Genomic DNA, 16,005 nt, shown 5'->3' with positions numbered 1-16,005 from the left:
TTCTAATCCACAGAACACGGGTGGAATTAAGGTATGACAAATCGTCCAGAAATGATAGTTTTCACATATTTTCATTTTTTTCAAGAAGCTACATAAAAGTGGAAACTAAAGTGTGGGTTGCATGTCTTAAAAGAATACATACATAGGTGCATGTGCATTTAGCTGCTTCCTTTTCAAAAGGAAGGTCAAAAAACAAACTGCACGTATTGTTTGTTTAGCAATCAACGTTTATTATTTGCTCCAGTAAAATACAGCGACACACTTTAAAACTGCAATGCGGAAACAAAAATCGTTGTCATAAATAAACACATCTCAAGAAAAATAAAAAATGTGGGCCTTATATTGTTGTTTTTTGCCGTTCCCGAGGCCTGGCTCTACTCTAAGAAGCTGTATTGGATGTTTCAGTGAACACTCAGTTTCCATGCGCGGCGACCTGCTTTGTGCCACTTGTCTCCTCTCGGCTTGATGTCCCTGATCTGACCTACTAAACCTTACAAGTACAACACCGTTTGTGTGTCCTCACATGCACTGCTTCCAAAACAATCCTCCAAGTAATCCAGGCTGATTTTACCCCTTGAGAAAAACACTAATTCCCCCGCTATCCGCGAGTTTTACCTTTAATAAAAGGGTTTTCTCTATTACAGCTTTCATAAGAGGTCATAAGCGGGATACTAATCCCACTCCCTGCCTCCGCCTCTCCCTCTCTCTCTCTTCCCACTACTGCATTGATGCTGTTACCTCCCTCGGTGATGATGTCACTGGCTCAGTGGAGCTCGAGCATCCTTGCCAAAGACAGGGAGACAACAGAGCCGTTTTGATCGCTTCGGCCGAACATCCCAAGCTGCCTTTCCGTTTTCCTTGAGTCCCCACTGGCAGTCACGGGTGGAGGAAGAGGAGGTACAGGTACAAGGCACCAGCAGGCGGTGACTTCCTCAGCCCTTCATGGAGAAGGGAAGCTGTTAGCAGGGGCAGTGCCAGACCTGGAGGAGAGCAGCGGAGGTGGTGGTGGTGTCCGCGGAGCTGGACAATAAAACAGACGAGCACGAGAAATAGAGCCAATTCACGTTATTGGCATTGTCGAGGTAGGGCGGCTTTTTTTCAGTGTTTCCATTGTCACAGTGCTGATGCAGTTTTAATGAAGCAGCCTTTATTTACTTAGTGTTAAATCTCCTGGGGAGAGATGGGCTTAGGGTGCGGCCATTGAAGAGGCTGTCATTGTCGGGAAAAAGGCAGCCTAGAGCGATACAGAGGCATTAAAGCTGCTGTCTGACACCAGCTATGTGCTGTTATTTAACTGCGTCTATTTTTAATAAAGAGGCTTTTATTTGTGTGAGCAGGACGGCAGCAATAAATGCACTGTCATTGGGGGAAAGGTGAGGTAGACGTGTGCGCGAAAGTGTTGTGTCATAACGCCAAAAGCTGCTGAAATGACGCAATAAATGATGTTTTTTATCAAGTCAAAATGGTCAGTTTAAGCTTAATAACGACAGTGTCCATGACTTGCGTTTTATGGACCTGCTGCCATCCTGAAAAACAAAGTTGTTTGTTTTTTAAAAGCATTTAATAAATTCACAGTTACCTAATCAATAAGGAAAATTTGCCTAAAGTCTTGTCAAAAACATTATGTGCATTACTTTAGTCTTTGTCACTGGGAAAATGGTGGCCGCCCAGCTGAGCTCCATCATCAGCTGATTGGTGTGTGAGCAGATTATGACCATGGATGTTATGTGGAAAGGGGAAAAAAAGAAGTGGAAATATATTTTCACAAGATGCACAAGTTGCACTGTGACATGATTAATATTTTCCATTTCAGATAACAAAACCAGAGCCGATTTATGGCACACCTTGTACACCATTCGCTCCTTTTCATTTATTAATCCTGATTTTTAGCCTGCAGTCAGTTCACACCTGTTTTGCTGTTGTACTATGTTCCCTGCATGCATCTTGCCAGTGAATCTGTTCAGGTGCCAGCTGGAGAGGATGTACCAGGAATCGGGGTGACACAGCAGATTTACATTCAGTGATGAAAGACAATCTGAGTCACGAACACGCTCTGAGTATTGGTACCAAATCTGACGTGATCCCAAATCTTAGGCATCAGTTGAGTAAAAGAAATGACAGACTCTCTTATTAATATTCATAGCTGTACCTGATGCAGCATCACTGAAATCTAATTGTATCATAGTCAAGCTTATTGATAACCACATTAAAAATTTTGATGAGTCATGTTTGTACTTGATCCACCCACCACACACTAAAATCTATTGAATGTAATTTTTTTGCCTTTTGAGTGACTGCGTAACGAGTCGTTGGTGAAATGGAGCTGCTGAATGGAGCCAGACCCTGGATTTGTGGCTGGTTTCAGTGCCATTGTCATCCAGAGAAACAGCCTGACATTTAGCTGCTGCTGCACTTCTTTTGTTACAGCTTGCTTTATTATCCATTACTCCCCTGGCTGTAGCTGACCATGCATGGTCTTTTCATGTTACAGCCACTCAGCCCTGCCCTATGCTATTGTCCCAGTCTCATCAACCGCAAGATGCAATATTCCAACTTTACAATTTCTAACAAAATAATGCAAAAATAAGACAACATTTGTAATATTATGCAAACAGAGCACATGCTAGAAAAGTCTGCTATGGCATGACGATCACTTATGAACTGATGGATGTTTATAAAACCAGTAAATCTAGTAATAAGGACAGTCGTTCCCGACCTTTTTCATATAACATGCCTCTGTAGGCCTGGGAAATGGACTCAAGTATCCCTTCTTCACAATGTTAAAATTAGAACTGTACTTTTACTAAACTGTATAATAGTTGATATTAAACATGACCAACAATTGAAATAATGAGGTCATCAGGCATTCAAGAAATTCATGTGAGCAGAAAGCTTGATTTTTTTAGATTGATCTGTCATATCGAGGCCCCACCCATTTGCTTTTCACATGCTCTTTTTGCGAGGGGCAGCCAATCAGAAGAATGCTGGCTTATTAGGATACTGGATAAACGTTGATGATTGAGTGATCCCACTCCCTCCGCTGAAAAGTAGTTAAAATACTTTTAGTTGTTTTAACCCTTTAGACATTTTTTATCTAATTTTAAGCTTTCAGCTCCCCATTTATCAGTCGTGTAAGCTGGCCTAACTTTTTGTCTGTGGTTAAGCTTTTTGTCCATTTGACAGTTCATCACTGCATTTTATGTGGTATTAAACATGAACAAAGTTTCAGATAATTGATCGGTGTATGTACAAGTAATCCCTTTGAGCCCACAGCTGTAAACAGTCAGCTTCTTTACCCTTAGATCCTGATGATGTCATCGTGAAGGGATTTGAATTTGAAATATGGCAGAAAATATACTACTAACTATACTCTATGTTTCAGTCTTCCTTCTCTACTCTTTAGTGACTTTATGACTATAACTTATATATTCAGATCACGTATGCATTCCTTTTGCCGTCCTGTTTCTACTGCTTATCCATTACTTTGAATTAGCTGTTAAAATGCTGCTTAAGTTGATTAAGTTGCAGTTTCTGGGTTTCTTGGGGAGTGGTTTGCACATTAGTTTTTAGTTTAGTATTGGCAGCAACTCAGTTGTAATTCATATTCTCCTCCTTTCAACAGACTTGCAGACCGGCATTACAGAAAGCACCCCAAGGTGCTAAGAAGACAGCACCATGGCAGGGGCCTCTGTGAAGGTGGCGGTGCGGGTCCGCCCCTTCAATTCTAGGGAGATTGAGAAAGATAGCAAACTGATCATTCAGATGTCTGGAAACACCACTAGTAAGTACTCTAACTAGGATTTTTTCATAGAACTGTGGTTTTACTGAAAAAAGTGCATGTTTTTTTATTATCTTCGAGGCTGACTTATACAGTGAAGTAAAACTGTAATTAAGTCTGACAGATGTTTGCTTAACCTGGGGGAGGCTTCTTCTTCCACAAGGCATTAAGCACAAGGTTTTCCAGCTGTAGCTCACCTCGACCTTTAACCTTTCTGTGCGGTTGGATTACTGAACCATTAATTTCCTCTGTACATGTAAGGCGTATTTCAAGACACATCAAATTAGCAACATTTTATAGAGACTCAGACTCAGTTTCTGTGGGAGCAAACCTTTTTCCTGCCTCAGACAAAATGTGATCTAACTGAACTTGTTTGAGACAATATGTAATTACTGCAGGGTCCACCTTTTCAGCAGCTAAACCGAGCAAGCAGTGAAGGATTTAGCACATCACCAGCTTTGCAAATCAGTTGAACATCACGTGTTAGGCGACATAAGCTTCTCATTTATTTTGTAGAAGTCCTGCTATTTATGAATACAGATTAAAAATTATTCCTTCTTCACCATTTTATAATTAATCTTTCTGTTCAAGTATATGCAGTGAACAATTTTGTTATAATCCAAAACCAGCCACATTAATTTTCCTAGGAAACCTGCTCTGTAAGTTTCCTTCACTTTTAAAAAAACATGTACTTAAGAGCAGCACACATTCATAGATTTAACAGAGGACTGAGCGAAGAGACTGGAAAGACACTCGATATGTAGTCTGCTTAGCAAGGTAAAGCCGTTTGTCAATAATTGATGAGACTTCCTAAAATATTTACCGTTTGGCCTAATTTAGGCATCTCCCTCCTCCCTGCTCATGTCACGGGTGACTACATAACGAGCTGGGTGGCCTTTCTGGGCCGTCATATTTTTATGTGGGATGGTGTTTAAGAACTCGTTTGAAATTTTTTACTGTACAGTAGGAGTGATGTTACTTCGTTTGGCTTCCTTCTCTGTTTCTATGGCAGTGAACAATAAGTGTTTGCCTACTTCAGCAGTGTAAACATAGACCAGAGGTACCGGAGTCCATTGGGAATAAACTGGCAGCGTGTGGAGTGATAAAAAGTCCTTGAAGATGTACTGTTTTAAGCCATCTGTGAATTTGATTTTTAATCACACAAATCCCTTTTTTATGTTTTTATCCATGACATTATCCACACACATGTAAATTTAAAACACTTCACGAACACTGCCATCATTGTGTAACACTGTTTAATGCTTGTCTTAAAAAAGTGCTTTACAGTAAATTGCTTTGCAAAGATCACAAAAATCAACTAGTCGAACGAATACCAGGGTCTCACACTTAAGCTAGAAATCATTTAAACCAAGAAATAATCAGGTTTATAACTTTCCTGAGGAGGTTTATTCCATAGGTTTTGGCCCACAAATTCTCTGTCTCCTTGAGATTTCAACGGCACCTCTGGTTCAGATAAAACAATCGTGGTGATAGCTTTGGTCTTGGTTCTAATACAGCGATCTACTTTAATCTAGTATAACACAGGTTACTGAAAAAGGTATAGTCAGACCTGCATGTGGGCAAATATGGAAGCATTTGTGTTTGATTTGTCTAATTCTGATCAGAAATTTAAGACGACCTTCTAACAAAGTGGCTGCTGCTATGAGCTAGATCTGATGTCCAGCCCACAGGAGCTGCAGCTTGAAATAATGCACTGCTCAAAAACCAAAGCAAGTGCTAATAAATTAGATGAATGCAATATGAGTTTTTGTAGCAGAGGCTTGCTTCTGTTGTTCTCCAGCAGAAAGAAATAATGGGGGATTTTCAGCCACCTGCCCTATAAAGTTTATTAAAACCACAGTGGGGCTTGCAATAAATATATGCAGTATGCTTTCTGAATTTCATATTGTGTTGATGCGTTAATCTGGAAAAAGATACACATTAATTCATTTATTCTTACATATTAAAAGGAAGTCACCACTTTATGTCATATATAGGTGTGAATTTATATTTCTCTTTCAGTTATTTTTCCTAAAACCCAGACATTAAACATCCTGTCAACACTTTTAAGAAGCTTCACGTTTTTCAGATGCACAAAGCTGCTTTCAGTGAGACTGCCGGTCTTTCAGTGGAGCAGATTGTTCTCTTCCAAACTGAGTCAATAGCTCTGGATGTGGGCTGGAGGATGTGAGCAGGCTGATGTCATGAAAAAGCCCATTGGTTGCAGTGTCTGGAGGGGATAGAGAATCGGGGTATAAATGCCCCCTTGTCTCTGTGTAGTCTGGGTTGAAGAAAGGGAAAAGACGAAGGAGTTCTGGATTTTGTGTGTGTGTGTCTCTCGCTTCTTTGTGCTCCCTGACATTCATGTGTGGGTCAATAGCCCAGTTCCCACAAAGCAGGAGAATGGCAGTAATCTTGTTGTCTGATAGAAGTTCCCTCCCACGCCGACCTTAATTAAGATGCAGGGGAAAGACCTGAAGGAATAAGGGGCCTCGCTTTAGAAGACTACTTGCTGCAAATACTCTGTAGATTTCTGTTAATTTTGCTGCAGAAAAGTTATGAAGACATCAAAATTTTCACCATCGCAACATAACAGTTAGTAATATATGCAAAAGCAAGAAATCTAATCAGGTATATGAGTGTAGATGCATTACTTTAACATGCATTTGGTGGTTTCTTTCACATGTGTTCATGCATTATATCCCATTTGGACTACATTCTAAAAAAAATTGCAGTTTCTCATTCAAGTAGCATGAGCTTAGCAGTGCGCTGCACTAAGGATATGAATTGCATATTGGAATTGGCTGCAGCCTAAACCTTGATGCTCTTTCTGTCATGAATCGCTGTGCGGCAGGCAGGAGTTGGACCCAAAATGCAGGACTCACAGACTCGGGGAGGTGAACTCAAAACACAGCTTTATTTGCTGGTAGAACAAACATACAAAACTAGACTAAACTGGGAAACCATAAACTAAGAACTCACAGGGAGACCCACACACAGCATGAGGGACGACGCGACACTGACTCAGAGAAACACAGGGTTTAAATACACTGGGAAGTAACGAGGGGAATGAGACACAGAAGGAGGGCACAGCTGGGAGAAATCAGGACTGACGAGACAAGCAAAGCAGGACGCATTCACATGAGACACGGACCATCAAAGTAAAACAGGAAGTATCACACAGAGACGCGAACTTGACACAGTGGAGACAGCAACTAAGAAATACAGAGACATAAACCATAAGGCAGAGGTCTAAGAACCAAAATACACAGGGAAATACTCAGCTGGGAACACAAGAGACTAGACTAGAGAGAGTAACAAAAAACCAACCATGAGAACATAATGCACAATGCAGAGTGACAGAAAACAAGAAACTCAAACATGCAAAGACACACAATTACACAGAACAGAGGGGACACAGAGAGACATGAAGGGCAAGGGATCAAAACTAGAAGCCATAGAATAAATCACACACAAGTACAATAATACAAAAATCACAAAGAACTAAAAACGCTGGGTCAGGAGACCCAGGACCGTGACAGTACCCTCCCCTCAAGGGCTGGCTCCAGACAGCCCAAACACAGAAAAACAAAACCAAACAGAAAACAACCCAGGGCGGGCGGCGGGGGCCCAGGACGGAGGGCTCGGAACAGAAAACAAAAGAAGAGCACAGCAAACACCGGAGCCCAAGAAAACAACCCAAACACAGAGCAGTTCAGGGGGCCGGCCGTGCGCAAGGCAACGGCGGCGACGTGGAAACAGTTCAGGAGGCCGGCCGTGCGCAAGGCAACGGCGGCGACGTGGAAACAGTTCAGGAGGCCGGCCGTGCGCAAGGCAACGGCGGCGGCGAAGGAGACAACGGAGCAGTTCAGGAGGCCGACCGCGCGGAAGGCAGCGGCGGCTCTCCAGTGTTAGGCGTGCTGGCCATGGCCCGGTGGGCACAGGACCAGTCGAGGCAGGACCAGGCGACGACGGGGCCAGACCAGGCGACGACGGGGCTGCAGCAAGCGAAACAGAAGCCAAAGACGAAGCTGGGCCAGACGAGGACGAAGACTCTGAGGCCGGACCAGGCGGAGCCGCAGAGGCTGAGACCGGACCAGGCGTAGCAGAAGCACAGGCAGATGCAGCCGGACCAGGCGACGACGAGGCGGTCGCAGGTGGCGGCTGGACAGGCTCCTCGGACCCTCCAGCGGAGACGTGAGGCTGAACGGGCCCCTCGGACCCTCCAGCTGACGAGGCGGGCGGCTGAACGGGCCCCTCGGACCCTCCAGCTGACGAGGCGGGCGGCTGAACGGGCCCCTCGGACCCTCCAGCTGACGAGGCGGGCGGCTGAACGGGCCCCTCGGACCCTCCAGCGGAGACGGGCGGCTGAACGGGCCCCTCGGACCCTCCAGCGGAGACGGGCGGCTGAACGGGCCCCTCGGACCCTCCAGCGGAGGCTAAAACAAAGCCAACAGGCATGAAGTCCTCTGGCGGACATGAGGACAACTGGCGCTGCACTGAGCACTGACTCTGCCCAGGCAATGCGAACATGGTGCAGTTCTTAGGGGGCTGCTTAAACTTCAGGGGTCCAGAATCAGCTGGGGACTGAGACCTAGCCTCTGGGGAAGCCCTGGAGTGGCCAACTGTGCCAACGGCGGCTAAACCATGAAAAGTACCCTGAGTAGAAATCAAGTTACCTCTCTGCATGGAGTGAATGAGCAAAACTGGCGACACAGGAGACTGAGCAGAGAGAGGCTGCTGGGCAGCTAACTGAGCTACTGGAGACACGGGTGAGAGTGGGAGCTGAGCTACTGGAGACACGGGTGAGAGCGGGAGCTGAGCTACTGATGGTGGTGAAGTAGATAACTGCACGGGAGACTGAACTGAGGGCGTCTGCACTGGCACAGGGGACTGAACTGATGTCTGTTGTAACGGAGGTGGTGAGAGCGGAGTAGGCAGGGGAGTTGATGACTTCACAGGAGAATGAACCAGAGGTGAGTGCACAGGAGACTGAGCTAGAGGTGGTAGTGATAGTTGAGGGGAAAGTGGAGCTGGTGATTGAGTGGATGACTGTGCTAAGGGATGCTGCACTGGGGACACTGGAGACTGCACTGGGGACACTGGAGACCAGAGGTGGGACCAAGTCATTGTTTTGCAAGTCTCAAGTCTTTATCCTCAAGTCAAGTCTCAAGTAATGTCAGGCAAGTCAGAGTCGAGTCTCAAGTCACTGGTGTAAAAGTCCGAGTCAAGTCACAAGTCTGAAACTTTGAATTTCAAGTCCTTTCGAGTCTTTAAAAAAAAAAAAATAAAAAAAATAATGAAAAAATAATGTTGCAGTTATGCTAAATGTAAATATTAGACCATGTAATTTTAAAATCTGTGTTTTTCTCAACACATGACAAAATAGTTAACTTAGAAAATATACACAAATTGTGAAATTGCACCTCTTTAAAATGCAGCTCAATTAAACCTAGCTCCAAGAATAGTTTTCACCGACAGTTCTGAGATAAGCTGCATGTCATTCTTGGATGCGGTTGTAGGACCAGCTTTAAAATCGCATGACAAAAATATCATACACATTAAAAAAACTGTATCACCAACGTAGCCTGGACAACATTTGCTAGTTAGATGAAGTCAGCTATCTCATCGTAGCATATTTATATGCATATTTATAATCATACGGTTCTTGGAGTGAGTGCATACACTCATGAAGTTTAGTAACTTCCGGTCACTGCAACAAGCCCAGGTACAGTTTACCGACAGATGGGTGCAGGACCTTGAAATGCACCGTGTAGAAAGTAAAGACCATCGTACGTATCATAAGTTTACCAGTCTCACAAATCGTCGTCATAAATACACATTCGTTAACCGTTTATTAATAGGACCTTTGAGCTCAACGGTAATTAATTAGTAGTGGAAATAATTTCTGGTAGCATCACAGAAATGTAGTGACAACAATATTGTATGCTGTAATCGTACTGGGCAATTAGTGATACAAAAAACCTGTTTTATCCTGTGAATAAAAGTATATGTTTTTGTCAATGTACCATAATAACAGAAGCGAAACGCAATATTGTGTCAGGACAATTCACTATTTATGCACAATAAACACAATAAATAAAGGAGCATAGCGCGACAATTTCTGTTCAGCGCCAGACTTGCTTGTAACCTATATCACCAATTATGTTATGAAAATGACGTATTAACTACTAAAAAACACTGACCTTTGTGTAAATGCTTGGAGCAGACTAACCTGTGAGCTGGAGTGTTCTGGGACGTTATATTTGACCTTTGAATGGCTGCAATCCAGGCCACCCGTCGCCTCTTTGTTACTTCGGAAACATGGCTCGAACAATTTCTCTTCAACGAGGTAATCCGATAACAACCGATCTCTTTACCCGTCGGCTTCCCGTGGCTGTCATGCGACCGGCTATTGCAGTTAATAATACAACAGCTTCTTGTGTTTCTTTTTATCGCTGTATAACTGATTTTAATTGAAAGCCTGCGTGCGCTAGTACCGCTTGCCACGAGTTCCCAGAATCCTTTGCGGTTCTACCCGTGAATGACGTCACATTTTCAATCTCTATATAATATGCATGTTAAATTTTGTATTTGGGGTAAAATATCAAGTCTTTTCAAGTAAACCGGTTCAAGTCCAATTCAAGTCCCAAGTCATTGGTGTAAAAGTCCAAGTCAAGTCACAAGTCTTAGAACATTTTTTCAAGTCAAGTCTAAAGTCATAAAATTAATGACTCGAGTCCAAGTCATGTGACTCGAGTCCACACCTCTGCTGGAGACTGCGCTGGGGACACTGGAGACTGCGCTGGGGACACTGGAGACTGCGCTGGGGACACTGGAGACTGCGCTGGGGACACTGGAGACTGCGCTGGGGACACTGGAGACTGCGCTGGGGAAAGCAGTGATGGTTGTAGTGGAGGTGTGACGGGTGGAGGAGTGGCTGAAGTGGCTGCGGGTTGGGCGGCTAGTGGCACAGCTATAGAGCATATTAACGGCAGGGCTATGGGTTGAATGTCTGACTGAGTAGCAGCCTGAATGGCTGGGTGTAGTGATGGTGGTGGTGGAAGGGAAACAGGTGGTAGTGTGGATGACGGAACTAAGGGCGACTGAGTGGCAGACCGAACTGATGACTGAAGCGATGGTAGAGGTGAAAATGGAGCGTGTGGTGGAGTTAATGGCTGTGCTAGCGGGGACACAGGAGATGGAGCTAGCGCTTCTGGCTGGGCAGCTAAGTGAAAAAACACAGCCCCGGAATAAACAGTCCCAAAGTCAGGAAACTCTTGATTGTCCCTTCCACTCACCACAGCTGGCAACTCAGACGTCTCGGGGTCTGGCTGTGGCGGTGGGTGTCGGCGGCGTGAATGCCGTTTTCTTCGGGAAGCCGGAGGTGCGGTGATGGAGGAAACTGGCAACGACGGAGAGATCACGGCCGGCTCCTCATCCTCCGACCACATTGCTGCGAGAAAAGCAGCGGGTGAGTGACAGTCAGAGTGGAGGGTGGATGGAGAGGAGTCCAGTGGCAGCGGCGTGGAAACGTTTCCCGATTGTGGCGGTCGCTGTTGCGGTATGACGAGCTCGCGAGCTTGTACTGTCTCCTTGGCTTTCTGCAGATTGGACAGTAGGCCCGAAAATCCTGAGAGCTCGCGAAGATGGGGATTCCCCTTGAGAATTGCCTCGATGGCGTTTATCCCAATGGACATTGCTTTAATGTCCGAGGCATGGGAAACTCGCTCCCACAGGCTGAAGATGCGGGCCAAATCGCTTTCCCGGGAGGAGCCTGCTGGGTCCATGTCTGGTCGCGTCGTACTGTCATGAATCGCTGTGCGGCAGGCAGGAGTTGGACCCAAAATGCAGGACTCACAGACTCGGGGAGGTGAACTCAAAACACAGCTTTATTTGCTGGTAGAACAAACATACAAAACTAGACTAAACTGGGAAACCATAAACTAAGAACTCACAGGGAGACACAGGGAGATCCACACACAGCATGAGGGACGACACGACACTGACTCAGAGAAACACAGGGTTTAAATACACTGGGAAGTAACGAGGGGAATGAGACACAGAAGGAGGGCACAGCTGGGAGAAATCAGGACTGACGAGACAAGCAAAGCAGGACGCATTCACATGAGACACGGACCATCAAAGTAAAACAGGAAGTATCACACAGAGACGCGAACTTGACACAGTGGAGACAGCAACTAAGAAATACAGAGACATAAACCATAAGGCAGAGGTCTAAGAACCAAAATACACAGGGAAATACTCAGCTGGGAACACAAGAGACTAGACTAGAGAGAGTAACAAAAAACCAACCATGAGAACATAATGCACAATGCAGAGTGACAGAAAACAAGAAACTCAAACATGCAAAGACACACAATTACACAGAACAGAGGGGACACAGAGAGACATGAAGGGCAAGGGATCAAAACTAGAAGCCATAGAATAAATCACACACAAGTACAATAATACAAAAATCACAAAGAACTAAAAACGCTGGGTCAGGAGACCCAGGACCGTGACACTTTCATAGGCAGCAGGAAGTGAATAGAGTAGTTTAAAAGCCTGTGGGAAAACAGCCATGATTCTCACTTGGTTTATGACCTTGTTAACCACTGTTATGGTGACTTTATGGTCTGATTGCTATTTTAAATTGTTCTTTAGTGCATCATAATGGTGATCTAAATCATCATCTCCATTAGAGTAAAATAGACACCAAAGCAGGGTATTCTTTAAAGCCTCAGCTCAGCCCACAAGCGTTGTCCCTTGTTTCAAAGACGATAACGACAAACTTGAACTTAAAAACAGGGGTGAAATTCCCAGTATTCCCCATTCTATTTATTATTCAACATTGTGACTTTTTCCGGTAACAGTATATCTAACATCTAACGTCTTTTTGAGAGAAATTGTGGATTCATGCCTTTTCTTCATCTGTGTAGTAAAAACCCTCATTACCATAATGATTACTGCTCTTTTATGTAAAAGTGCGTCATGCAAAGACTCATTTGACAGTCAGACTTCATAAACTCAGATATAAATCAGCAAACAGCTGCTGCGGCTGAATATAGTATCTACGTGGCTTTCCTCCAGTCCCTGTCAGTGAGTTCATATCCCCTCTTTCAGACCTGCTGACGCAACCACATTTCGTCTTCTATTGACTGGGGCAGGTCAGCCGTGACAGTCCTGAGCAGCATCACTCAGTCACAATTATGAAGACCTAGCAGCTATGACAAAGACAAACATGGAATGTGCAGTAAAAGGATACTGAAAACATGACAGAAGGGCAACTGAAATTAACCTCGAGCAGATAATCGCTGCTATAATTAGGAAAAAGACGAGGAACGTGGGCGTTCCTGACAGATACAGTGATGAGTGGAGGCATTTGATAAAGTGGGAAACTTTAAAACTGGGCCACCTGATCAGCATGAGCAGTACTATTTTCAGTCACGGTTACGTAAAAAGATTATTTGATGTTATTAGGGAAATATTAGGAAAATATAAAACATATGGAATGCTCAAAATTGGAATACAGTGTAGTGGTATTCTTTCATAATACACAGCTATAAGAATACATTGTTGCGAGTACATTTTAAGGTGGTAAACATTTGCAAAAAGATTAAACAAAAACAGTAAACAGTAATTAATTTTTTTGCCCAATAAGTCCTTCATTTTAAAATTCATAGAATAAATGTTTATAAAGACATATAGATTCAACATTGTAAATATAGACTGTTAATGCAAATCATACACTGTTGTTTTAATAAATCAAATTACATTAACTTAAAATATTTTGTTATCACATGCCGGTTTTTACAGTTCAGTTAATTACCTCCATGCAAAAACTGAATTAGAAACAGCTTTTATTGAGGTATTTGGGTATTTAGAACACTGAAAAAAAAAAGATCAGCAGTTTCTCCGTCTTCATACATTTTTAATATTTGATTACCAAGATATCTTATGTGTATAGTAAAGATGAATGGCAGTGGCCCTGGTGTATACTTTATGTTGATAAATGTATCGATTGGGCTTTTACTTCAAAACACTCCAGACGTGGTGACTAAGACGGAAGAAAATGAACTGCTCGCTTTTCTCGTCTAATTGTCTGCACTTAATGATGGGTCATCAATTAAATCTACAGCTAAAAATTAAAAAGTGCTTCCATCATAAAAAGGGAAGATAGATGGCAAAAGTGGATACGGCAAGGGTTGAAGGAGGTCTCCTCTGTGTGCTTGAAATGACGCAGAAACTGTCCTATGGTGGAGAGATAAGCGATGATCACTGGATGAGATACCTCAGCTATTGATCTTAAACACTCAGTCCTGCTCCCGTGTCTCACTGCAGCCCTCATATATGGTCGGTTACTAAATTAGTTTCAACAATTACTCAGTCAGAAATTCTCTTTTTGTTTGTGGCTACTTTCAGAAAAACGTTTCATTGCAAATAAAAACCTTACATGCATTTAACAAGCTTGGTTAGGATAGTATAAAAGAAGTCTGTACCCGTGCAGTCCGCAAAGGCGGTACCCGGTACTTCCGCTCTGATGGTAATTCGTGCTGCCAGTCACCACCACTCCAAAGTAATTACCTTATCTGAATGCAAGACACTCTTGTATTCTGTGCTTAAGTAGGGATGCAGAGGGCTCATCTTGTATGAATCACAGCGCTGTTGAAGATGAGTACGTTTAGAGAGGATGTCATATAGCGAAGGCTTCTGGGCAATAATGAAATCTTGGTTTTTTGTGTTTTTTTTAATTTTAGGGGTTTGATAAAGCAGCACGGTGGCACGGTGGTTAGCACTGTTGCCGCACAGCAAGAAGGTCCTGAGTTCAATTCCACCATCAGGCCGGGGTCTTTCTGTGTGGAGTTTGCATGTTCTCCCCGTGTTTGCGTGGGTTCCCTCCGGGTACTCCGGCTTCCTCCCACCGTCCAAAGACATGCAGCTTGTGGGGATAGGTTAATTGGATAATCCAAATTGCCACTAGGTGTGAATGTGAGTGTGAATGTGAGTGCGAATGGTTGTCTGTCCATGTGTGTTGGCCCTGTGACAGACTGGCGACCTGTCCAGGGTGTACCCCGCCTCTCGCCCTATGACAGCTGGGATAGGCTCCAGTGCCCCCCACGACCCTGAAAAGGATAAGCGGAAGCGAATGGATGGATGGTTTGATAAAGTAGTTCATGTCTCCTTTCAGTTATTTACCAAGTGAGTGAATCCAGAGTTTGTAAAAGCAGATCAGCGTTTTCTGTCAGAATGGACAGTTTCCTGATTGTGTAATATTTAGGTAATATTTACTATACACCCAGTTAAAAGCAATAAGTAATGTGACTACTAATACTGCTTAGTGAAATATGTCAGAAAAGGAAATTACTGCATAATAAAAGATGCAACACAGAATAAGCTGCAGTGAAGCAGCACAAACTCCTTCGCTGCTACGTAGGAACTGTCTTTTGTTTCGGTAACCCTAACCCTTTTTTAAAATTTGTAACCCTTTTTTAACCCTTATTTAAATAAGAAGTAAATGTAGAGAGATTAGTAATCTCCTTTGGGAGAGCATCCTGTTTCAGATAGGCAGCATTAGCAGAGCATGTTTTCCGATGGTGGGAGAAGCCGGAGATTCTGGAGAATATCCGCACAGACGGGCACAACATGTTTGTGTGACAGAAGCAGCACAGGCAACAGTGCTAAACATTAATAATAATTAGTGAGCAGTCTAGATTTGTGATGGTCAGCAGCAAGATACGATGATGATAAGATGAATGAGGATTATTTTTTAACTTTCAGCCAGGTTTACCTTTAACCAAAACTAAGCAGGCCAAAAATCCTAAAACATTGTGGAAAGGTGAAAAATGGACAAAAGAAGAACATATTTCTTTAAAACTCAATATTTTAAGTGTATTGACGTTGATTGAAGATCCTCTCTTCAAATGTCCTTATGGTTCTCGAAATTGTTTCTGTTAGCAGCGAATACAGACTACACTGCTTGGATAAGTATGGCAAATATGAGGACTGTAGTACATCTATGTTCATATCTGGCCTTCTTCCAGAGTACCAGGATGAGTCACGGCCAGTAAGTGAAGTCTCATCTCTTAGTCATGGTGAGGATTAGATCTGAAATCTGAAACCCAAGTCAGCCACACTGGCCTATATTTCATAGCTGGGAACAGTAGCAGTGTAGAGAGGAAATAAAACTGTGTACACTTACTTGAGCTCGTACTTAGCTCTGGGCC

General features: G+C 43.6%; 1 protein-coding gene across 8 annotated transcripts in view; it reads left to right on the top strand.

Moving 5' to 3' along the window:
• Positions 1-772: 772 nt before the first annotated feature.
• kif1aa (kinesin family member 1Aa) overlaps positions 773-16,005 on the top strand; it is a 54,767-nt gene continuing 39,534 nt past the window's right edge. For all 8 annotated transcript variants that reach the window (XM_085397652.1, XM_085397651.1, XM_085397649.1 and 5 more), the window contains exons 1-2: positions 773-1,082; positions 3,623-3,781. In XM_085397652.1, coding sequence (XP_085253778.1) covers positions 3,676-3,781 — 106 coding nt within the window. In that variant the 5' untranslated portion in view covers positions 773-1,082; positions 3,623-3,675. The remainder of the gene's footprint in view (positions 1,083-3,622; positions 3,782-16,005) is intronic.

The sequence above is a fragment of the Rhamphochromis longiceps genome, linkage group LG23, assembly GCF_057381845.1.
Source record: "Rhamphochromis longiceps isolate RC_006_pf linkage group LG23, R_longiceps_female_GT1.1, whole genome shotgun sequence".
NCBI classification, from domain to species: domain Eukaryota; kingdom Metazoa; phylum Chordata; class Actinopteri; order Cichliformes; family Cichlidae; genus Rhamphochromis; species Rhamphochromis longiceps.
Note: the sequence above shows the minus strand (reverse complement) of the source record. Positions and strands in the feature narration are given on the sequence as shown.